This window comes from Cladophialophora psammophila (assembly GCF_000585535.1).
Source record: "Cladophialophora psammophila CBS 110553 chromosome Unknown aczJe-supercont1.11, whole genome shotgun sequence".
NCBI classification, from domain to species: Eukaryota; Fungi; Ascomycota; class Eurotiomycetes; order Chaetothyriales; family Herpotrichiellaceae; genus Cladophialophora; species Cladophialophora psammophila.
In genome coordinates, this window is record NW_006912932.1 from 307,794 (window position 1) to 331,642 (window position 23,849).

At 52.2% G+C, this 23,849-nt stretch overlaps 10 protein-coding genes across 10 annotated transcripts; 5 read left to right on the forward strand and 5 right to left on the reverse strand.

The window, feature by feature from the left end:
• Positions 1–588: 588 nt before the first annotated feature.
• A1O5_07325 (uncharacterized protein) lies at positions 589–2,563 on the reverse strand (the record flags this gene model as incomplete). The annotated part of the gene is made up of 8 exons (XM_007747914.1): positions 589–662; positions 719–795; positions 851–928; positions 987–1,118; positions 1,171–1,945; positions 1,998–2,196; positions 2,263–2,390; positions 2,449–2,563. 8 exons carry the CDS (start codon positions 2,561–2,563, stop codon positions 589–591), a joined length of 1,578 nt encoding a protein of 525 aa, XP_007746104.1.
• A 540-nt stretch (positions 2,564–3,103) lies between these two features.
• Positions 3,104–4,201, forward strand: A1O5_07326 (uncharacterized protein; the record flags this gene model as incomplete). Its single annotated transcript, XM_007747915.1, has 3 exons — positions 3,104–3,385; positions 3,436–3,485; positions 3,559–4,201. 3 exons carry the CDS (start codon positions 3,104–3,106, stop codon positions 4,199–4,201), a joined length of 975 nt encoding a protein of 324 aa, XP_007746105.1.
• A 1,832-nt stretch (positions 4,202–6,033) lies between these two features.
• A1O5_07327 (uncharacterized protein) lies at positions 6,034–7,635 on the forward strand (the record flags this gene model as incomplete). The annotated part of the gene is made up of 1 exon (XM_007747916.1): positions 6,034–7,635. The coding sequence occupies one exon, from the start codon at positions 6,034–6,036 to the stop codon at positions 7,633–7,635; it is 1,602 nt and encodes a 533-aa protein (XP_007746106.1).
• Positions 7,636–8,257: 622 nt separating this feature from the next.
• On the reverse strand, positions 8,258–10,096 carry A1O5_07328 (uncharacterized protein; the record flags this gene model as incomplete). The annotated part of the gene is made up of 1 exon (XM_007747917.1): positions 8,258–10,096. The coding sequence occupies one exon, from the start codon at positions 10,094–10,096 to the stop codon at positions 8,258–8,260; it is 1,839 nt and encodes a 612-aa protein (XP_007746107.1).
• Positions 10,097–10,904: 808 nt separating this feature from the next.
• A1O5_07329 (glutamine amidotransferase) lies at positions 10,905–11,781 on the forward strand (the record flags this gene model as incomplete). Its single annotated transcript, XM_007747918.1, has 2 exons — positions 10,905–11,149; positions 11,202–11,781. 2 exons carry the CDS (start codon positions 10,905–10,907, stop codon positions 11,779–11,781), a joined length of 825 nt encoding a protein of 274 aa, XP_007746108.1.
• Positions 11,782–11,815: 34 nt separating this feature from the next.
• Positions 11,816–12,444, reverse strand: A1O5_07330 (uncharacterized protein; the record flags this gene model as incomplete). Its single annotated transcript, XM_007747919.1, has 3 exons — positions 11,816–12,182; positions 12,236–12,336; positions 12,394–12,444. 3 exons carry the CDS (start codon positions 12,442–12,444, stop codon positions 11,816–11,818), a joined length of 519 nt encoding a protein of 172 aa, XP_007746109.1.
• A 548-nt stretch (positions 12,445–12,992) lies between these two features.
• A1O5_07331 (uncharacterized protein) lies at positions 12,993–13,472 on the reverse strand (the record flags this gene model as incomplete). The annotated part of the gene is made up of 1 exon (XM_007747920.1): positions 12,993–13,472. The coding sequence occupies one exon, from the start codon at positions 13,470–13,472 to the stop codon at positions 12,993–12,995; it is 480 nt and encodes a 159-aa protein (XP_007746110.1).
• Positions 13,473–16,022: 2,550 nt separating this feature from the next.
• A1O5_07332 (uncharacterized protein) lies at positions 16,023–18,951 on the forward strand (the record flags this gene model as incomplete). Its single annotated transcript, XM_007747921.1, has 3 exons — positions 16,023–16,352; positions 16,400–18,553; positions 18,616–18,951. The coding sequence occupies 3 exons, from the start codon at positions 16,023–16,025 to the stop codon at positions 18,949–18,951; spliced, it is 2,820 nt and encodes a 939-aa protein (XP_007746111.1).
• Positions 18,952–19,431: 480 nt separating this feature from the next.
• On the reverse strand, positions 19,432–22,026 carry A1O5_07333 (uncharacterized protein; the record flags this gene model as incomplete). The annotated part of the gene is made up of 1 exon (XM_007747922.1): positions 19,432–22,026. The coding sequence occupies one exon, from the start codon at positions 22,024–22,026 to the stop codon at positions 19,432–19,434; it is 2,595 nt and encodes an 864-aa protein (XP_007746112.1).
• Positions 22,027–22,289: 263 nt separating this feature from the next.
• A1O5_07334 (uncharacterized protein) lies at positions 22,290–23,795 on the forward strand (the record flags this gene model as incomplete). Its single annotated transcript, XM_007747923.1, has 1 exon — positions 22,290–23,795. The coding sequence occupies one exon, from the start codon at positions 22,290–22,292 to the stop codon at positions 23,793–23,795; it is 1,506 nt and encodes a 501-aa protein (XP_007746113.1).
• Positions 23,796–23,849: the final 54 nt, after the last annotated feature.

Here is a 23,849-nt window from a genome sequence, read left to right on the forward strand (position 1 = left end):
CTCTTCTTCTCGTCAAGGTGGAACTAATGTTAGATCTGGAACGTCCATGTGGCCGAAAACAATATAGGACTAGTAGAAACAGGTGGGAAGGGACGGAAAAGGTACACCGTGGAATGATGTTGAAAACGAGATACAACGTGTTAGACTCAAAGATGAAGTTTTGAAGTATCATAATGCACAGCACTAGGACTTGATGGCAGACCGTGAGAGCTGTACGGTGAGCCCAATATGTGAGAGAGAGAGGAAGTGGAAGGAGGGTATAGTATATCGTCACCTTGGTACTCACAACTGCGGGATCCAAACAACTGCCAGGTGGAAAGGTAGCTTTTCTTTGCTTTTGTTTTTGGATTGAAGTATTGTTATCGAATTATATTCAAGAGAATTCCAATCTATACGTGTGGAGAGAATTTCGGCTAGTTTTTCAAAAAAACCAAACCCCTGTACATGGGCACATGAGGCTTCATTGACCGCCCAATCACCAGGATCAGCGATAGTTTGGGGGGTGAATACCCAGGGGGCTCGTCACAACCTTCCACTATGCGTCACAAACAGTCTCTTTCGATAGAGGCAACATGGCCAAACACCTAGCTAGCACTCAGATTGGCTTGCATCCTTTTCCGATGCCTCAGGTGCAACAACCCTTGGCCCTACGGTCTTGTAGTCTGCACCCTTTTGTTAGTATCTTCATATCATGACTTTCTTCTTTCGAGTAACTCACTTTTCCACTTGCGTTTTGGCAGCTTCGAAGCATACAACTCATCGATTTCCGCGAGAGTTCTATTAGCCGTCTCAGGACTGCAAGAACTAGTCAGATTTCAATATCTTGAAAGACAAACGATGTCGTGCTTACTAGTAAAAGTAGGTCCAGATGATCGTTAGTAACATGAAACCGGCAAAGATCAAGAATGCCTTCGCCCCCAAGTTACCCCTAGATCATATCAACGGACTGTCTCAAATGTTATTGTGTCAACGGTGGGGAAACTCACGCGTTCGGACTTGTTATTTGCGGCGCAGCGAACGAGCTTATGACCGCAGTGCTGTAAGCCCATATCAGCGACCAACTCTGTGCCGGTTCACGCAGAGCCGCTGTAGGAATCTCGGTAGGGGCTAAATAGCAGCTACTATGGAGTCAACATCTCACATCAGGAATAGTAGAGGTTCTCGGCTTACAGCGATTGAAAAGAGAGTGCATCAACGAAAAAGAAGATAATACAGAGTGAGGCCAAAGCCAGACGCTGTGCATTAGTAGTTAGACCGGCACATGCTATTCCACCCAAAGCGATGTCGAGAAGAAACAGGATGGTGAAGCAGTAGAGTGCGACTGGTCGCCGACCGATTTTGTCAACCAAGGGAGGGCCAATAATGGTGCCAATTAGTTGTGCCATGTAGATAATGACTGTAATCTTAAATGGATCGGCGACTCCGGCTTGGATGAGGCTCACAGTAGAATATGTGGATACGAGGATCTGGCCACTCGATTGTGACGTACAGTAAAGTGCTCCAGAGGATAAAGTTCTTTCGAGATGTGGCGGTTTCAGGATATCCCAGACGCTTCTCGTCGCTCGTTCGTCATGTTCGGTCTTGAGAGCATCCAAGGCAGCTGTGACCTCGGCCTCCACCAATGTCATGTTTTCCGCACGTAAAGACGTCAGAACAGCTCTTGCCTCATCGATTCGCCCTTTACTGATCAGCCATATTGGGGATTCGGGGATGAAAAGAGTCAAAACGAATAACAGCGCAGGGGCAGCTGCTTGAATCCCCAGCGGAATGACATACTGGCGGTGATCGTCGATCTTTTCGGCCGCCCATACAACAACCGTAGCAAGGAGAGCGGATGCAGCAAAACCTGCAACGGTGAATCCAACGGCTCGAGCTCTGACATGAGCAGGGACGAGGTCTGATTGATATATGGTGGTGATGTTGGTCAGTATGCCCATACCAAGGTCTGACACAAAATCAGAATTCTTTCAACTGTCACGTAGAAATCGAGGTCTCACAATTCCAGAACCTCCCAAAAACAAAGGCGGCCAGATTGGGGGCAAAAAGCTGCAAAATGGAGCCAGGAATGCAGAGTATAGCGTAAGCCAGGAGAAGACTCCTCTTGCGTCCGATTCGTCTCTGAAGCGGAGTCGCTACAAACGCGCCGATAGCACCTCCGCATATGGGAAGCGCCACGAGTAAATCCAAGTTTCTCGCCTTGCATGTAAGTTAGTAATGTAACCCAAAAGCCCAGGTGATTTTTTTCCCCCTTCTTTTTCTTACAGAAAAGACGTATGCTCCATCAAATCCAGGACCTTGATATTTGGCTACGAAATGTGGAAGCGATATGAGAGGAGAGATCAAAGCTCCATCATAGCCCCAAAGACCCTCTGCAAGACCGATAATAATTACTGAACACTCATATCAGCTCATCAGTGAAGATAACAGAGATTTTGGGCTTATACTCACAATTTATGAGCACCAGCCAGTTCAACCATTTGTGATTGGGGGTCGGGCAGACCGGGGAATCAATGTTCGAATCTATGGTCTCTCGAACTTCAGCAGAAGCCTTGGTCGTCGCCATTTTGCTTTCCAGGGCCGAAGTCAAGTGTGTGCATAGTCGCTCTCGGGATTGCATCGGCCATTTGCAGATATTTATCCTCTAGCAATACCTTGGTCTGGTTGGGTTTATTCATACCAAGATTCGGATCCTAAGTATTTGAGTGGTGAAGAGGAATTCCCCCGCCGAGTTTGCCTGCCTTTAGTTAGCCTTCAATTATCCTCCCGAGCATGCCTCCGAGGATTCCTTCGAGTGCCCTTCGATCATGGTGCTAACGTTGCTCTCTGACGTCTTGTATAGAGCGCTGAATGAGGAGAATGTGAAGTGTCGGTTCTCTTCTCGGATATCTGGGAAAGGCATGAACGTATATATTAGAAACGCTGCTACGTTTAAGAAAATCCGGGAAACTAACACAGCGACTTTTGAAGAATAAAGCCGCTCATTCTCACCCCCCAAGGAAATCCGGGCCGTGCGGTCAACGGCCGCCGTCATTCGCTGCCAATCCCCAATATCATCCTTCAGTGGCGTCAATGTCAGTGTTTATCCTCCTACACCACTGCAAGCATGGAGCCGCGCTTTTCCCCCAGAGACTCAACGCCTCGCAGCACGAAGAATGAAGTCATTATTGGCGGCCTGAAAGTCTACGTCTACGGACTAGCCGAAGTGAAGCAGCAGGGTCACACCGAGCTTGCGATTCTGTATCTGGCTCATGGCCGAAATGGCACTTATCTTGATGTGGAAGACGTCGCGCATGAAATCCTTCACCAGTACCGAATAAATGGGCGAAATAAGAGGGCCGGCCTGATTGCTGTGGCTTTCAATATGAGAAATCACGGAGATCGCATCGTGCGTTAGCATCTCTTGCGCGATCTGCCTGGAGTCTAACAGGCATTCAGATTAACCACAAGGCGAATCTGACTTGGAGTGACGGTAACGATATGCATGCGTATGAACGAAACCCCACTGTCGTGCTTGCGAAGAATTCGGCGGTTAGACTGACAAATGGGCATTGAATGCAGACAAGATATGCTCTCTTCCATTGCTGGCTGCGCTCACGATCTTGAGCTCTTGATCGACTATCTTCCGCTCTATCTCCCTACTTATTTTGAAAACTTTTACAACGTCGTGTCTGGTATCTCCCTCGGCGCACATATTTCGTGGAGGATGGCGACATCGAGCGCGGCAGCACGCGGCAAAATTCAGGGTCTGGCAATCGTCGCGGGCTGTCCCAATCTTACCGCACTCTTTCTTTCGCGTCTCGGTGTCAACACCGCCGAGCTGGCAATTCCTTTGAACGAACTGTGTGGGCTTCAATATGACCAGCTCTCGGCCTGTCTGACCGAAGAACAGCGCCGGCGATGGCCACCTGCTGTGAGTGAAATACTGGGCGAGTTGGATCGAGCGACGTATGAGACTTTTCCTTGTAACAATCCTACCCTCGTTCTTCATGGTATGCTAGACCAATTGGTGCCAAACATAATCACCGAGACCTGGATCACGAAGAAAAGGGCGGAAGTGGATGCCGCCATCGAATATTTTGTGTATGCCAATGCCGGGCATACATGTACGGCGGCAATGGTCGATAGAATTGCGGAGTGGCTGACGACGTTATTTGGATGCAGCAGCGGAGGGGCAGGAATTGCCAAGTTCACAGAGGCTTAGTTGAAACAGATGTTATAGCTGGGACGACAGGTTTAACCGATCGCTGGAGGAGCCAGACCAAATACGTAGATGTACACTAAAAGTCCCAATGTTGCAGCCCAATCTAGGCCGTACGGCGCGGCACCCGAATCGAAGCTGAGCCAAAGTAAAGCTGAACCTAATTTGGTGTCCATCGAGTGTAGATCCCGAAATGGAGATCGTGGTGAGTGAGATTTGATCCAGTGGTCTCCATATTAATCTCGCACAATTCTACGTATAAGACCAGGCTTCGAAGACCAAAAACTTTTGCATGGCTTTCAATTGTCAAACTTCCTTCCTGGATGGCCTTGTTAAGCAGGCGTTGGACCGATCCTAACGCGCCGATATCGCTCCACCGTGGAAATATATACTCCTTACTCCTACATTGGGTAAAGCCTCGTCAATAACAGATAACCAATCAGGTTTCTCGTTGATAGCCTCGCGCACGCAGAGTCTCGAGAGACTCGCGTTCTATCGCGTTCGTTTGCGTTCCTGATCGACCGACTCTACGGTCTGTTATTTCATGCGCTCGGCCGACGATCGGCGACGTTCCACGCTCATTTGGTATGTACTTGTAGAAAACACATAAATAGACCCGTGCGCATTGGTCTGCATTGCCGAGATCAGAGCACTCAATTCATTCGTTCCAGGATCTAGCATCAGGACACATTACCATCCACCAGTCAGGTGCGCCTCACATACTACACGTGCGGAAATCAAACTCCTCAGAATCCTAAGTTGTTTCATTGCGGTTCGATAGGGATAGATGCACAATACGTCGATCCATATGAAGCGGGATCCCCTCGATGACTTGAGCATTTCCAACGCTTCGAATAGATTTCGATTGATTTCAATTTCCTGACCATCACGAGATAAATCTAGAGAAGTCTCCCAGTCAGATCCATTTCTTCGACTAAAACCAGGGGTGGAATCTCCCCAGATATATATGAAAGTGCCACATGGCTGCGAGCTGTGGCCGTCACGTTTTCGCTGTCATTTCGGTACAGGGTATTGTCATCGGATCGGTACCGAGTACTCAGTACAGGCTACTGTGGGGCTAGTTCGCCTTGGTAGCTAAGGCGTTAAAAACGGCACCATTCTGGCACCTATTAAGCCACCTGCGCACCCACTGTCTGAATACCAAGTTCTTGCCAAAGACAGGCATCATATCACGTTGTGGCACGTGACCTCTCTGCAGCTAATTATTTCTTGGCGGTGTAACCACCCCAATCACTCCCCACCTTCATTATTCCATCCTCCATACGAGGTCCTTTCCGCAGGAGCGGATGATTGCGGCTTCAGGCGGGATCATTTTCGAACAAAATCACCTGAGGTCCGTCTTGATTTCACTTCATGCAATTCAGGTAAGGCAAATCCCATCACAAGGCTACTACTATCCCTCATTCATCCTAAAGTACCCCTGATTGAACTGCGGAGGGTAATCTTAGATATCAGGCCATTTGATTGATGATGGCACGATAAATTCATCCAACAACCCTGCATGCTCGAGTCCTTTGTGCCCGTGTCCTGTCCAACACCACACATCAGTCTGCAATTGGGCGAGGACAATAAAACCCAAGAAAGAACCAGGCCACTCCTGTGACGGGCTCTTTATTTCCCGCACCGCCTTCGCCCGTCACCAGTGAACCTGGACGACTTTTTTAAGCCGTGAATTCTTCATCTCGAGGGCACGACGAAACGTAACTATCCATGGCTTGAAAAACAATAAAAAAAAGAAGGTTTGAACACCCCCCGCGTGCAAGCGACATATCAAGCTGGCCTAAGCCAAAAATATCTTGCGAGACGACGACGGGATGTCGCCACAAGAAGCCAACGGTGGGAAACCGTCCATAGACTGGTCTCTGTACCTCGTCACAGACTCGACGCCCGCCATCCTGGGAGACAGGGATGTTCTGCACGTCGTCGACCAAGCGATCCAAGGCGGCGTGGGCGTCGTCCAATATCGAGAGAAACATGCCGATACCGGCGTCATGATCGACGTAGCCTTCAAACTGCACACCGTCACACAGAAACACAATGTCCCCCTGCTGATCAACGACCGAGTTGACGTGTGCATGGCAGTAGGCGCAGAAGGTGTGCATATCGGTCAAGATGACATGGACATCGTCCGTGCCAGGGAGATTCTGGGACCGCACGCCATTATAGGGGTTACAGCCTCGTCGCCAGAAGAGGCGGCAAAGGCGATCAAAGACGGTGCCGACTATCTGGGCATTGGAACCACCTTCGCCACGCCCACAAAGACAGACACGAAGCATATCATCGGCACCAGAGGGCTCCAGGAGATATTGCGCACTTGCGACACGGGAACCACCAAGTCGATCCCTTGTGTCGCCATCGGCAGCATCAACGCCTCCAATGTCCAGCGCGTTCTACATCAATCCGCGTCCGGTTCGAACCGACTTAACGGGATTGCTGTGGTCAGCGCCATTATGGCTTCACCAGACCCGCAAGCGTCCGCCAGAACGCTCCGCGATTTGATCGAGTCCGGCCCCGAAAAATTCTACGCGGCTGTTCCCCCCAATAAACCGATCATCACCGACCTGAAAACCCTCATCACGCACGCCCCCGATGTCATCAGGGCGCACGTCTCGTCGGGCACGCTCTGCCACAACATGACCAACACGGTCGTGCAGAACTTCGTCGCCAACGTCTGTCTCAGCACGGGGTCCTCGCCCATCATGTCCGAGAACGGGTCTGAGGCCGCCGACCTGGCGAAACTAGGCGGCGCGCTCGTCATCAACATGGGCACCATCACGCCAGACAAGATGGACGCATACATCGAGGGGACGAGAGCGTACAATGCGGTGGGGGCGCCTATCCTCTTCGACCCCGTCGGCGGAGGGGCGACGGCCGTCCGCCGCGCCGCCATTGAGCGGCTCCTCACGGCGGGCTTCTTCAGCGTCATCAAGGGTAACGAAGGCGAAATTCGCGCCGTGGCAGGCTCATCGACCTCCCAGCAGCGGGGCGTGGACTCGGGCCCCTCGGACGCCACTTCTGGGGAGAAAGCTCAACTGGTCAAGACCTTGGCGCAGCGCGAGCACTGCATCGTGCTCATGACGGGCCAGACAGACTACATGTCCGACGGCACACGCACGGTGGTGATTAGAAACGGCTCGCGCTGGCTGGGCAAAATCACGGGCTCGGGCTGCGCCTTGGGGGCCGTCGTCGCGAGCTACATGGCCGTGTTTCCCGACGACAAATTCCTCGCCTGTCTCGCGGGCATCCTGCACTTTGAGATCGCGGCCGAGTCGGCGGGCGAGTATTGTAGCGGGCCCGGCACGTTTGTGCCCGCATTTCTCGACTCGCTTGATCAGCTGGGCCAGGAAATGCTCAAACAGGAGGGCCTAGGGTTGCCCGGTTATTTTGCCTCCCAGGTAAAGGTGGAGATGGTCTGATAAGCAGTGAGCCACAGCGAGAAAGAGAAAGGGAGAGAGGTAGTGCTATTACAAAGAAGGAGGTTCTAGCGTGCGCCCTGGCACGCTTGTGCGCGAGTCACCCGACCCGCTTGATGAGCTTAGCCAGGATATGCTCAAACAGGAAGGTATAAGCTTGCCTGAGTTTTGACGAGTTAGGCGAAGGTGGAGATGGTTTGATGAGTCCGGGCCAGCGAGCGAGCGAGTACGCGCGTACGAGGGACGGAGGGGAGGGGGGAGGAGAGGAGATGGAGAATGAGGGAAAGAAGGAGAGGTTTTCTATCAGCAAGGAGGAGATTCCAGCAGGCAGGTTGAACGGAACGGAAAGAAATCTTAATCCTAGTAAATAGGAAAGACGGACAGGATACATGGAAAACATGGTGCGGGAGAAGAATAAGGGAGGAGAGGAGTCGCCGATGCATGAGCACCCCGGCGTGAATGAACACTCACTCATTCTCCCTCCCTTCCTTTCTTTCTCTCTATCTCTCCTTTTTCTCTCGGAGCGCCAGGACAGAGGTGAAGAATTAATCCTTGGATTTTTCTGTTCTTGAGAAAATCCAAAAAAAAAAAAAAAAAAAAAAAAATTTCTATACTCTACTATATTCTAGTCAAGACAATCACACCAGCCCTCGGCACAAGGTCTAATGTCCTGCTCGACATCCAGACGCAACCACCACCCACTGCCCTCGCCCCAGCCAGGAGCAGTACCGCCACCGCCGTCGCCATCGCCACTCACAACGCGCCGCTCCCTGACGCCCCTTATGGCCGTCGCGACTATGAAGTCCGTGTCATACGCCACGAGCTCGATCTGGACATCTTTGACCCTCCTGCCGCGGAGCAGCGTGGTCATGCCCCGCTCGGCCTTGTCGGGGGGTGTCCATTTCGCGGTCTCCACGGGCGAGGGATGGTGGCCTCCGCCGCCGGCGCTACGGCCACTTAAAGACAAGGGCGCTGGGAGAGGCGGCTCAAGAAGAGAAGGCGTGCTTGGTGAGTCTGGGAACGGGGAGAGGTAGTCATGCGAGGAGCGGTTGCGGGTGTGAGCGTGAGCAGCGTGAGGCCGGACTGTGGAAGTGGCGGGAATGGAGAGTTTTCTGGGTCTGCCGCTGCCGTCTGTCGGGGAGGAGAGGGATGGTTTTCTCTGCGCGTACATGTCGGCGGCAGGGATCGAGGGGTTTCGACGGTGCGTGACGGATGATGACGGGGCGGGAGGCGGGGGAATGCCCTCTGCGGATTCGTGCTTTGCGTACATGTCTGTGGCTCCTCCTGCGGCACCACCACCGGAAATGGATGACTCGGCAGGGGCCAAGGAAGGGATGTTCGCCGGGGATTTCCTATGTGCGTAGATATCGGCGGACGCAGGAAGAGGCATGCCTTGTGACTCTATAATGCTGTGTGTGTTGCTGCTGTTCTTTGGCTGGTAGTTCGAGGCCGTGGATGGCCGGTTGTTTTCCTTGGGCAATGGCGGAGGCGGCGGAGCATGAACGTCGAGGAATTCGAGTTCTCTTAACCAGCTCGCCAGCAGTCCCTCGCCCACCATCTTGATATACGCCTCCTTGAGACTCCAATACGCGTAAAATCGTCGCAACTTCATGTTGATGATCTTGGCCTCATGATTCTGGAAGAATTTCGTATTGCCGCCGGCACCGGGCCCGTCTGTGGGAGAGGAAGCTGACGAGGAAGAGCTCGAATCACTCGTCCACTCTCCTTCCTCGCGCTCTTTGACGGGGACATGGATTGGCATTTGGCGCATGTGACGTCGCTCACGGTCGGAGAACATCTCGGCAAAAATCTCGATCCACTCGTCGAATTTGGACTGAGTGGTGAGGTCCTTGGGGGTGCGCTTGTCCTCGTTTGTGCATGCAATGTCGACCCCCAGACGGACCAGATCGGGATGATCAAAGGCCGTGCATGTTGGGTGGCTGGTGAGATCTATTTGTGCGAGAGAGTCTAGCACTGTGGGAGAAAGTGGGGTTGGATTCGGAACGACGGATGAGGGAAGCTGGGGGGTTGGCGTAGAGCAGCCGATGATGGCGACAAGACCGGCTTGATGAGAGACATTGAATTCGAGACCTCTTATCTGGCAGGACTCTTCGGAGTTGGGCTCGCTGTCGTCGTATATATCGGTGGTGGACCAGTTTTCTGGCGGTTCCCAATACGGGCGTCGATGAGGAGCTGGGGTCCGTGAGATCTGGACTTCGGACCAGGGGATCTTTGCGCGCCGGTGGATGAAGGTATACTTCAGCAAGGCGCTTGCAAGGGACATGAAGCGGTCCGCGGGGCGAATAAAGCGGGTGATGGCCTCTTGATCGGAACGCCGGAGAGTTGAGAGCAACGGGAGGGAATGGAGAGATTTGGGATTGTGCGGCTGGGGGACAAAGGGCCGGGTGTCGATGTACCACCGGTTGATGGTGGTGATGAAGTCCTCGGGGCATTGAGGCAACATAATGGGACGTTGCCGCCGCCGGCGGTGTGGTCGATGCTGTCAGCCGCAGTCCGGCACCTCCTCCGGCACTCGCAATGGCGCGAAACAGTAAATGATGCTCAAGAAGTTCCTAATAGCCACATGATCCGCATTCGCCGACGAGATGTCGCGACCTTCAGTCAATGGCCGAACTGGTAGACGTTGCGGGGCCGGGTAGGGGATGGAATTGGACGTGAGGGTCTGTCAGCACCTGATTCGTGGGATGACTGGATCACTGAATCTCTATGATTTTTATATTATAGAGAAATGAAAGAAGAAAGGAATGGCAAAGAGCGAAAGAGAGGGGGAGAGAGAGAGAGAGCTGGTGTGTGGGAAGTCGATGTCGAGGAGAAGGTCTTAATTTAGCAAAAGGCCGAAGAGGGATCAACAAGGGCTCCAGGATTCACAGGGGTTCAGCAGGGGTCCACGAGGCTGGTGGGTGCTTGTACCCAGTAGGCGTCACAGTGTCACGCCTTCAACCGCCAGATACTTACCTGGGACTCGGTATTGGATCAGAGGCCATCCGTCTGTTGTCAGCAATACGGTCGAGCACTCGAACAAACAGCGCTGCCACCAAGTACTACGGAGGACTATTAGCTCCCATGCGCCTGGCGTGTGGACGGGGGCGAATTGATTTTTCCTACTCGGTACATAGATGACACATGGATAACGGATAATAACGGCGAGAACACCATCACTTGCTATCATCCATCCCCCATATCTCCCCATTCCATATCTCCCACTTAATATCCCCTCTCTCTACCACTCCCGGCTCGCACATGTGCTGTCAATGACAATCACCGTCGGCGTGTTGGCCCTGCAAGGCGCCTTCTGGGAACATCTCGTCTTGCTACAAAAGGCCGCTGATTACTTACGCAATCAAGGCACGGCGGCCTCGTTCGAGTTTATAGAAGTCAGAAACCCTCAAGACCTGGCTCGTTGTGATGCTTTAATCATTCCTGGCGGCGAAAGTACAACCATTTCCCTCGTCGCCGCCCAGTCTGGTCTGCTGGAACCGCTGAGGGAATTCGTCAAGTATGCGCTCGACCCTTATCGCTCTTGTGATTACTGACCAACACCCCGTCAGAGTCCACCGCAAACCAACTTGGGGAACCTGCGCCGGCTTGATTCTGCTCGCCGAGGCGGCTAATGCTACTAAGAAGGGCGGTCAGGATTTGATTGGTGGCCTGGATGTACGCGTGAACCGGAACCATTTTGGACGACAGGTAGAAAGCTTCCAGGAAGACCTCGACCTGCCCTTTTTACAGACCAATGGTGCAGTCGACAGGAAGCCCTTTCCCGGCGTCTTCATTCGCGCTCCCGTGGTCGAAAAGATCCTTCCCAATGTCGATGGCATCCAGAAGGAGGAACAACAATTGGCCGGGACCGTCGTTGCCCCGTACAAGTCTGCCGAGGACGAGCACGCCCGGCAGGCCATGAGCTCGCATGTCGATATCATGGGAAAGCTGCCCGGTCGGTTGAAAAAAGCCGCCGGCATGGGGCCCGACGCACACGCCGGTGAGGAAGTGGGAGATATCATTGCCGTCAAGCAAGGCAATGTCTTTGGAACCAGTTTCCACCCTGAATTGACCTCGGATATCCGGATCCATGTCTGGTGGCTAAGGCAAGTTTTGGATGCGGTCGGCACGACAAATGGCGTTCCATGAATCCAGCTTTTAGGAGATGGTCGATGATAATTCATCATCTGCCCCCACCATATTCTTCCTCCTCCTTTTTCCTCTCTGCATCAATCGCTCGACCGTAGCCTCCTCTTCCGGGGTCGAACTCGTCTCGGTATTCATCTCTGACCTGTCCGCCCGATTTGCCGCGGCCGTACTGTCTGCCCTCTTGGAACCCAGCATCGAGGTCAGTGCGTATGACACGTTCATCGAGCTTGGTGCCGCCTATGTATTTCATGCAATCCAAGGCCTCTTGATGGGTGTAGTATTCCACAAAGCAAAAGCCGCACGGCGTCTTTTGGAAACGGTCTAGGCCCATGATAAGTCGTTTGATTTCGCCGCATTTGGAGAATAGCTCATGGATCTGCTCCTCGGTGGTGTAGAACGACCTGCGCCAGAATCAGCTTATCGCCCGGCCGAAACATATCGTTAGAGGACGTACAGATTCCCGACATAGAGCGTGGTCGCCTCTGTCAGCAGGTCTTCTTGTTCTGCTGGCTTGTCACCGTCTTCAGGCTGATCGCGCCCATACTTCCGCTTCTTCTGAAATGCGCGTCAGCTCACGTCCTACTTCATTCACCGTATAAGGGAGACACCAACCCTTGCAGAGTAGTATGTACTAGGCCTGTCCAGCCTCTCAACCGTAGACATGTTGTTAGCATTCAGCGACCTGCAGTGAGAGATTGAGTGATGGAGAAGTGAAACCAAAGCTGCGGCGCGTCTTCTCCTCCTCACGCAAACTGGGTGCCTAATTTGGCTTAGTGCAGTTGGCGTCTCTCCACCAATCAAATATGGCCCTGCCTATCGCCGCTTCATCGCTTTTTGAACCCTACTTACCTCGTAGGATGTGCTCTGTTCACGGGTCAGCAATCCCTTTTCTAAGAGGAGTAGTATTTCACCGGGGAGGAGGTTACACATCGTTGCCTAGGTATCATACTTTCTATATTTCCTATCTTTGTTGTAGTACCAGATTACTGCCTCTGCAGGTAAATCATCACGGCATCACACTCTCATGTGTTGCTCAGCCTAGACCAATACATAGTACCACATCTGAACACCACCGCCGGCCCATTCCTTTTGGTTTCAATTTCCGTAAATCCTAGTTCCCATTTCCCAAGTCTCATGTGGAAAGAATTCTCGCGCCGAGGTCTCTAGCCCAACCTCTCTCTGTGCTCCTTGTCCACACTCTGCTTGTTCTCTCAGTGGCCACCCTCTTCTGGTACAACCGATATACGTTGTTGGTGAGAAAGCCCAAGTCCATCCGAGCGACTAGGGACTAAATCCTCATCTCGCCCAGTTCCAGAGATCCAAGAAACCTCGATGCCCCCGAGACCCTCGATGTGTTGGATACCACTTACTTCGAATCCGTCTTCGACGTATTCGACATCGGCATATTGCTCCGCGACTTCGGCCACCACCTGAAGTTCAAGGCCTTCGATGGCGTTGCCGTCGAAGCCGTACTCAGCCAGAAGATCATAGTATTCAAGTTCCGACGGAAGAAAAGTCCTGGTGTCGTAGGCAGCGGCCCACGCGTCGACCCAGCTGGCGCTGTTGTTATCGGCGGTATTGTTGTCTGAGGTGTTATTGGCGGTGTGGTCGTTAGTGGTGGTGGTGGTGGTGGTGGTGGTGGTGGTGGTGGTGTTATTGTTGTTGTTATTAGAGATTTGGGAGGACGCCATTTCGAAGAGCGTAAATGAGGATATATTGTTAAAGGTGGTTGTCGGTAGGTGGTGTGAAGTGTATTGTGGAGGTGTATTTGATGGACGTGGCAACGAGTTAAGAAAGTATCACGGTGGATTGTCACTTATTTCGGGGAAATTCTGGCCTGCAAAATGGCGAGAAGGTGAACCATATGTATACCCTTAAATGGGCAACAGCTTCTCAAGCTACGGGTCCTCGTCTCCGTAGAACCTTGGACACGAATATACGGACCAAGGGTTCTCGAACCCTATCTCATGGAAACAACGTTCTTGGACGCATGTGAGGGCTAAACGACTAGGGGTCTTGAAGGAACTACTTCCCTTAACGAGCTGGAAACATTGACCGCTCCATGCCAACGAGGGACAGGGAGAGTACTGAAGCAGCTTTCTGGTCACTATCACCTTCCCGTGGTCGTTGAATCCTTCTGTAGGGGCCATTCGTCATGGGTTGCGTGACTGACAGTACGGAGACCTACCTGCTGTCCTAAACGGGGAGCACAGCCATGCGGATAGAGTTCGGTGGTACCGGTGGATGAGCTCACACATCGACAGTGGAGTGGGTCCAAATCTGAGGGTGCTCCCTTGCCACCCGGGTAGTCGTGTAATGCTTGTGGACAGGCGATACGAAAAGCTGGTTGGCTTGTGCATGGAGCTGAGAAGTGAAGTATATGCTTTGGCGTAACCAGGAGGCCACTTGGCCAGCAGTGGAAACATGCAAATTTCACCCTTCCTGATATTTTAGAAATGCAAAATTCCCACCACAATCGCAGACACAGATAGACTGACCATTCTCAGGCTTGTGTTTGCATGTGTGGTAGGAAGAGTTGTTGCTCGATCAATCTTCTGAGTCCATTAATCTAAAACTCCGCCAATGACTTACATGGCCGCTCGTTAAGGAAACGAAGCCTGATTAGTAGGGAAGGGTTTACTCCAGTATGTGAGATTTTTTGCTGTTTTGGTGGGGGTCCATGGGTTCGATCCATCTGCTTTTCACCCATTTTTATTTTCTTTTCCTTTTCCTTTTTCTCTTTTCGTTTCCGTGGACTGTGTCGTGTGATAAGTGTCTGGATTGGCCGTACACTGATCCACATCTGGGAATTCACTGCAGCCAGTAACAGAGGTGCTCCCGTGTTAAAGGTTTCAACGTGATCTAATGTAGATCTTGGCTTTCTGAGTTCTCTGTCCGCCTGCAATTCCATCCCTCCTCAGCTCCTCATATCGATGTTAGGCGCTCACCGTGGGCGCTGTGCTGAGGATGCGAGTGCCCATTTTGCTTCGCGCCATTCCTCATTAGCGATGCAGAATTTGTGGCTGTCACTGCAGGCTTCCGAGTGCTCACAGAGCTATCTCCATCGAGCTGATCATGTTTGTCGATCCCGTAGTAAGGCGGCTTGATCATGTCTTTTCCGGCGTGCTGCATTAATTCCGCAGTCGGCTCATAAACTCAGTAACATGCACACACTTTTTTTCTCCTTCCGTTTTTCCTGGGACCAGAGGCTCAGCGAGTCATGTTTAAGGGGTCGTGGGGAATCCCTGCCTCAAGTATGTACTCGTTCCGAAGCTGGAGGGCGGGTAACCAGAGGAAGATTAGTTGTATATTGATTTTAGATCTCATAGACTTCTAGTCGGTCGAATTCGATGCCACGCGTTATAAAACGACGCTTTCCTAGGTTGTATTGATTCGGTATCTGTCTTTGGTCGGAGGTTAAACAAGGGATCCGAGCGGATAACACTCATGTAATCGTTTGCGAAGTTTCCCAAGCCTTTGCTGGACACCAGAGGAGAAGGTACGACGGTGTACTGCCTGCTCCGAAAGTCTAAATGCCCTGGCCAGGTGAGCAGGTACTCAATTGTAGTTTTGCTGAGGTGTCTCATTCAAAAGGCCAGTTTGTCATACAACGCCCTTCGAGACGAATGGAGGCAATTGAATATAAGGCGACAGATAAGGCGACAGGCTAGGGTCAAGCATTTACAGATATTTTCGAGTTGGGTTGAATGCAGTCGATCCAATTGTCCTGCTATATGCTGGATCACGGCAGACGACGTCGAATGAGGTTTTGGAGCAACTTGATTGAAACATGGTCGGACGTGGCGTGCGACTCACCTGGTCGTGCCGCTATACTCTTGCTAGAAGGTGGGTAAGCGGGCTAAATTGTTGGAATTCTTGCCCCGATCTCTCGAATTGAAGCTTCTAAAGGCGTGGATCTCAGTATCTCTTAGCTCCTCCACACTTATATAGTCGTTCTTATTAGCTGGCGAAGCGTTCAGCTACCATAAGGGACCACCTAAAGATCATCAAAATAAATCACGTGAGCGAGAAATAGGAAGCTCCCAAAAGCGGCGTGGCGAAGCTGCTGTTTTGGGAAGACTGTTTCTCCGCAGACGCGCCCAATTTGACCTTCTTTCAACATTCACCACTGTCGGTACGAGAGACTGCGTATTTGTCTTGATCCTTGTCTCCTGAGATCCAGTCGATCCCACTCCAATGCGGCTCTAGTGCTGTGATTGTTTCCAGTTTGAAGTGTCAAGATGCCCAAGATCATCGGATATACACCTCCATTTCTGTCTCGACCATCGCCAGGCTCCAAAATCTTCACAGATCCCGAGCCTCAGTCGCCCGCCTCTCCTTCCAAACGCTCCTCCTACATCGGCCCACTCCCCTCGACACAATATCAAGGACCCAGAAGACTACTCGCTAGCAGAGGCACGGAAATCTTTACGGTTGTGGGGAATAAAATAAGATGGGCGGATCTCACAACGGTTCGAGATGAGTGGGAAGACAGCACCCAGTCCGGCGCCAGTCGGTTTGGTCTTCCTCGCTCTGACGCAACCAAGGCCACAGATGACAGTGTTTACAGAGTAGGTGGGATCATGACTTGCCGAGGAGACATTGTTGACATTTGCAGACGCTAGCTGTGCCTGTGTATTACCAGATTCGTCAGATTTCTATCTCCCCGTCCGGTCTCTTTCTGGCCATCTGCACAGAACATACGGTTCACATCGCAGTGCTTCCAGACCCATCACGGCTGAAGGAGCATGACCGATCGCCGCTGAAAGTCAAAACATATCAGCTTGGTCCGACGGTCCATGTAATACCTGAGTCTCCGCTTGTGTCTGTATTGTGGCATCCGCTGGCTTACGCCACTGCTTCCACCGATTGTCTCGTCACTGTGACTACCGAAGCAGCGGTTCGAGTATGGGAATTTGACAAGGCAAACAGCTGGTCCCTGGATCGTCCGAAATTGGCCATCGACCTGCGAAAACTTGCTGACGGTGTGTCGTGCGACCAAGATTTCGAGCCATCGGGATTTGGCAAAAGTCGGGGATTTTCCGTCGATAATTTTGACATGGAGGTTTCTGCCGCATGTTTTGGTGGTCGGGGACGAGAGGACGAAGACGCATGGGCGGGCATGACACTCTGGATCGCCATGAGAAACGGGGATCTGTACGCTCTGTGCCCATTGCTGCCGTCGAGATGGAAGCCCACATCAACCACTATTCCTTCGCTGACCACGACTGCTGTCTCTCGAATGGCATCAATCAACGACGATGAGACAGATATAGATGAAAGACGGGCCGCGGACCAGCAATACGAGTGGGTGCAAGAGATCGACAACGAGGAGGCCCAGATTCACCAATCGACAGATAGCCTCGGCGAATTTGAGGTCCGATTTAGACCACAGAACCCGAGTGCGATTCCACGTCTTCAAGGGCCGTTTACTATTGTCCCCGAGGAAGACGCCACGGAGATTGAGGTTTCTGATATCCATGTGTTTCCTGCGAAACTTGATGAACAAGACCTCTTCGATGGTGACGATGACGATGAAATCGACCAAGGGCTTGTCCAGCCAATTCCTTTCACGACTATTTGCGTTGCTACGCCCGAGAATCAAGTTTGGTTTGCCATTGATCTTGATGGTGTGACCGGACAGTGGCTTCCAAAGAAAGGAAAAAGCGTATTTGGTGTGCCTTCATCTGATGCCAAATCCCTGACGTTGATTGATATTGTTACGCTCGACGAACCGACCACGGATACTGCGGCTAATTGGCCTGTTTTCACTCCGGATGTCGTGCACGATTATTCGCTTGTCCTGACTACTTTGAAGCGTGTCTACTCACTGTCTTTGTACGAATGGGTTAGTCACCTGGGCGCCGAACTAACGGGAACCGAGCCTGTCGATCCCGGCTTGCGGACCAGGTTGTCAACCCGGTGTCATAGTCAAGTCTGTGTGACCGAACAGTTAGTTGAGTCGCGCGAGCCTTCAGAGGTTCTCTCTGCCCCTGCCATTATTGACGATACTTCGCTTGGATACTTGCTCTTGACTGCAACCTCGAATGGTCCTTACGGGGTGATTTTTGACCAGGCTCCTCTAGGCACCTCAATTATCGGCCCATCAATTACAGACTTCAGCGTGTCTTCTGGTCGTCTAGAATCTCAACTTGCAAAACGTCCCGTGTCACCCATCGAAACAGTTCCTCTACGAGAGCCATACTGTCCTCCCAAAATCTTCTACTTCAACCAGCATATTCCCCTCGATTCCATGCGTCAACGTCTGCCGCCGTATCCCAAGAAAGCCATCTCTGAACGGCCTATGCGTTTAAGCCCTGCCATGTTGGAGATTATGACCTTCACCCACCGCACCATAGGTGTGCAGTCTGCTCAACTAGAGAATGCAGCTGCAGAACTCTTCCGGCGATGTGAGCGTCTAAGAATCGAACTTGCTGGTCAAGTCAAACAAATGACTGAGCTCGCTCAACAGTTGCAGCGTCTTACCGCTGCTACGGAGGAGGACGAAAATGGCAATGTCAAGGAAAAGAAGACCCCCGACACGAGGATCAACGAGGCACGGGAGAGGCAGAGCAAATTGGCGGCGAGATACGAGGCTCTAAGAAGGAAGGTGGGACGTGCAGGGTCGGCGAACAGAGAGTTGAGTGCTAAGGAACTAGCCTGGATGCATGAGATTGAGATTCTTGGTAAGAATGTTGGCATTGTGAGTAAAGAGGACGGCGAACGAGAGGGTGGCGAAAGAGGTACAACTCTCGACAAGCGATTTGAGACGGTATGCTTCCCTTGCTTTGTTTTGCCTCTTGTCTAGAAACGGGTTCTGACAATAGACCACAGGTCAAACAACTCACTCGTTCCCTCGTGGAGGAAGCTCACGCTGCTGAAAAACAACAACAACCGGCCTCGCCGAAAGGTCCTCCAGCCTTGGAGGCGTCCGTATCGTCAATCTCGGCATCATCAATAACACCATCAATGTCAGCGTCTCAGATCACCGTTACATCTCGATCCAGTGGAGCCGCGGCATCCCCGAGAAGTTCGACTTTCGGTGGATTAGGTGTTTCCAGTCGCCTGCAAAAGGAACGCATCGCGGATATCATGGCCACGGTTGAGAGAGAAGGTGCGGTAATCGAGGCGGCCATGAAGAGGCTCGAGAGATTGAGGATGGAGTATTAGCAGTACTTCTGGACCTGTTCTGACTGTGGTGAGCGTGGGGACGGTGCCATGAGGGTCGCGAAAAGGAGGTGACTACGACAGCTACTATGTGGCGCTAATAGATCGATAGTGAATGTTTCCCACACGCTATGGAAGCTCAGACAAGATGAATAAATGAGACAAGTTACCAAGCATGGAGTAACGCGACTTTCTCGCTGAACTTAGCTATCATATTTACTGCTCTACAAGGTATTGAATAGACAGTTTCATCTTTTACTATCTCACTACCATAATGCTTTACACTATTTATCCAGATGAGTGTCCTGTATGCTAGCTGGGTGGCTCTATCCAGGACTCCCCGGCCGCCTTGATCATTGTCAAGTCATTATAATCATGCACCCACCCCACGTCTCGTGTGTCATGATTCATTTCATCCCGGGTTCCGGCTTAATATATCATCTATCAATTCATCCATCTCTGCTTCCTTGGCCACCGCCGTCTTCAAAACCTCAAGCTCCTCTCTTCCCCTTTCCTGCTTCGACAATCATACTCGATCCACCTCGCGACGCCACTGCCCCTGGGCGCAGCACCAAAGCCGCCCGCTTGGCCCTTCCGGAGGGAATACTCATCCACAAGCCTGCCCACGTTCATGACGTGACATCCTTCGTAGCTCATTGCAAAGGCCGGCATTTCGGCGTCGCAGAGAGCCAGCGCCGTGGGCAGAGGGTAAAGTGATAGTGCGGCCGTGTGGTCCCAGAGTTGGGGACGGGTGGATAAGGGGAAAGGGGAGAGGTGGGATTGGTCGAGGATGGTTTTGATGAGTTTTCGGGCGGCTTGGATGGATGGGGCGGTGCTGCTTGACGGCCCGGGAGCGGGAGTGGAGGGATGAGAAACAGGAACATGAGAGGTTGCCGTGTGCACGGCTTTGTCGAGGTTCTTCCTGGGATTCTGGTCCAGGTCCATTTCCTCCCCGTCAAACTGTGAATGGTCTTGATTCTGACCATCAGCTCCTGCTGCTTCGTTCTCTTCTTCGTCCGCGTCTGGGAGCTTCGAGAAAGTGATCGCAGTCCGCCGAAATCGGCTCGTGATGTCGTCTCGAAACAGAACAATCTCCTCCAGTGGCCCGAATAAACTCAGCCTCGCTGGGTTCGTCGCCCATATACTCTCCCCTTTCAGCACGTCTTTCTCTTTCGAGCTACCATGAACCTCTGCATTGGCACTCGTCAACGCTCGTCGGACTCTGCTGCTGAATACCTCTGGCACGCCCAGTCTTGGGAGCATACAACTCGCTCCCGCCGAAAATGAACTTGCCCACGGATCGTTATCTCCTGGTACGAAGACGAAGGTTGTGTTCGCCAATAACGTGGGAAATTCCGACAAGATTGACGCCAGGGCGTCGAAGTGTTCTTTATATTCAATGCTGCCCCCGCCCATGCTCGACCCCGCCATGCTTGCCGCGGAGACGAAATTTCCCATTATGACAATCGAGAAAGGTAGGTCACTTATGTGCCCAGAGCTAGAGGTGCTGTAGGACGAGAGGATAGCGCGGATCGCTTCTAGCGTTCGAGGGCTGTCGAGGTTGCACTCCCCTAAGAGAGCAATTTGGCGACGAGGCGGTTCGGTTTCGATCTGGTCGTCATCTGGGAGATTGATGGTCTCCGAAGTAGCTAGTGGTCTGAAGATACGTCGTTGAATTCGACGCATCTGGGTCCCCAGAGCTTTCTCACTGCCAACGCCGAGGAAATCGACCCAGCCAAACCCTGCCCCCACGCTTGTATTTGTGTGGCCTCCCGAGTCCAACCCAGTGGAAATGCCGAGAGACAAGGCTCGTCGTTCGGCCGGTGGCCCAGCCATGGTATGCGCGACAAAGGTCCCCTTGATCTGTCCGCCTACACCAGCAGCTGTGCCTAGATTTGAATTGTGAGAGCCGTCTTCTTCGTAAGTTCCTTCTACGAGAACGATCATGCCGGGACAAAACCATACGCCGTCTTCGGGGACAGGTCGGGCTATTGACAGGTCAAGAACCACACTTCCGGATAGATCTGTGATGGAGAGATCACCAGCTGGAGAGTGCACCAGCATACCTAGAAGGAGATGAGATGATCCTGATCGGCCAAGAAGGTTCGATATAGGAGTGATTTTATACGCTTGCTGCAAGGTTGTCATGCCGCTTGCTGAACGTATAAGACTTGGTGGCTGCGTGGTGGTCGCAAACGATGGAGTTTGGAATGATTCATTTCGCATCAGTCGCTGGTGGACCAGGTGATAACGGTTTCTGAACATGGAAATCTTGTGCTGAATGGGAGGGAGAAGGCTGGGTGTGCCTTTCACAGGCTCTAGGCTTTTTGATGAGGTTGAGTACACTAACCGTGGCTGATCGAATGCTGAAATGACCTTGAAGTATGACCGGACATCCGGTTGAGATTGGCCTTCTTCCACCGCTCTGTCCCTTTGAGCCGCGTCTTCCACGTTCAATGCCGAGAGTCCTAAGCTTGACTGACTGACATCTGTGTTGGCATCTGGACGGCTCGTGGAGAACGAAGGCGCTCGTGACAAATTGGGGCTCGGTACTGAACTGTTGCTTCGAGACCATTTCCCAGTGTCCAGGCGCCCGCCTGACATGCACAGTTCCAGAGTTTTAAGAATATTAGACAACTTTTGCTCGGGCCCATCCTCGACGAGGAGGCCCCCTCCACACTTCTTCCATGCTTTTGCGATCTCATCCAACACACGCTCTGCAAGGCCTTCTTCTCGCCACCCGCTGCCACAGAATTTCCCAATAAATGTAGAGAGCAGTCCCAGCCCCGACGAGGTCAGGGTAAGGCTGTGTTTTTTGGTCAGAGTCCTGAAAGCGACGGGTCTGAGAGTCTGAGGCGGAAGGAGGATCGGTAAGACTGTCGGGGCGTTATGAGCAGTTGCACTGGTGTTTAATTGCGCTGCAAACGGCTTTGCAATTTCTGTTGGTCGGCTCTGGATGGGGTATGCAGGCGTCCCAAAGCCCGGCGATGAAGAAAGTAACTGCTCTTCGGCGCGCAGGTCAGACGCAGCTTTGAATGTTCGTGCAGGCAGCCCTGGAGTCGAAATTGGTTCTTCCATGATTGAACTGGATGGCGAAGGTGTACGATGTGTAGGGAGTGGAAGTAGAGGCAGGAGAAAGTCGAGCCTTGACGCGTAAACAAATCACTTTACGCGTGTCTCGTGTTTTGGAGACAGGTGTGACGTGATCTGCTCGTGGTCTGCCGCACAGTGACTTTGTCTTTCAACCGATTCTCCACGCTACTGTTCCCTTCATTGTTCGTTACTCTCATCTTACCATCATATCGATTTCCGATCCACCCATTTTCCATCCATCGCGCATCATGGCGACGACTGCCGACGAAACTCCCAAGCCCGATCTGGAGCCCACCAAGCAAGAGCAGCTGACAGATCTTACCGCGAAGGCGACAGCTGCATATGCGGTCAAACACTACTCGGAGGCAGCAGAACTGTACTCCCAGGCAACAGAGCTACAAGCTGAGCTCAATGGCGAGATGGCTCTCGAGAACGCCGACCTGTTATATTCCTACGGAAAATGCCTGTTCTTCCTGGCGCAGCAAACAAGCTCCGTCCTAGGCGGCACAGCGGCATCGGCACAATTGTCCTCAAGCAAATCTCGAAAGACGGGAGCGAAGAGAAAAGCGAACGGCGCAGCGAAAGCAGAGACATCTACAAACGGAGGCGGCGCTGGTGGAAGCTCCAAGTCGATGGATGCGATTCCCGGGGGGTCGGTGTCCAATGTCGGTGATGTCGTCCCCAAAGAAGAGGTACAGCCTGAGAAGAGCCCTTCCGACAAGCCCTACTTTCAGATCTCGGGTGACGCCGAAGGCTGGGATGATTCGGATGAGGATGAAGAAGAGCAGGATGAAGAATCTGATGAAGAGGAAGAGGATGACTTTGCCACATCCTACGAGCTTTTGGATTTGGCGCGTATCCTATTTCTTAAAAAGTTGGAACAGAGTCAAGAGCATGCATTGGAGGACTCTGAAAAGGGAAAATACGTGGCGTCTATAGACCTCACACCAGAGGTCCAGTCGCTAAAGGCCCGGGTGGCAGACATCTACGATCTGCAATCAGAAGTTTCGTTGGAAGGAGAGAAATATTCAAATGCCGTCACAGATCTAAAGGCTTGTCTTGCCCTGCGGGAGGAGCTTGAGCCTCCGGAGTCGAGTATTCTAGCCGAATGTCACTACAAGCTCAGTTTGGCGCTCGAATTCAGTTCTCAGACACAACAACTCGATTCCCAGGGGAATCCAACAGGTGAATTTCAGGTCGACTGGGATATCCGAAATGAAGCCATCGCCCAGCAGGAGAAAGCGATTGACAGCTGCAAATTGCGCGTCTCCAAAGAATCAGCAGCGCTGGACAAGCTTGAAGCAGGTCCTCAGAAAGACAAGGCCATGGCTCAGATCGAGGACGTCCAGGAGATGGTTGCCGAAATGGAAGTGCGACTGGCGGAACTCCGCAAGCCACCCGTCAGCGTCAAGGCTGAGTCGGAAAATCAGATGAGAGAACAGATTTCTGGTGTATTGGGCAGTCTCCTAGGCAGCGGCGCATCTGAAAAGGAGAAGAAGGAGAAATTGGCTCAGGTGGCGGAGACAGCGACTGATGTATCGGGATTAGTCAAGCGAAAAAAGCCAAAGAACACCCAGGCCAACGGAGGGGATAGTGCGTTTGGATCTTCCGCGTCAACACCGGCGGCATTGCCGGCGACCGCAGAAGGATCAAACTTGGGCAAACGGAAGGTGGGATTTGTGGACGAAGTGGAGGACGACGCTGACTCGGGGAAGAAGGCGAGGGTGGAGGATGCCGAGGACTCTGGACGTTGATGGCCTTTTGGGAGGTTCTGCTTCCAACCGGGGAAATGATGGCTGCTGTTTAGT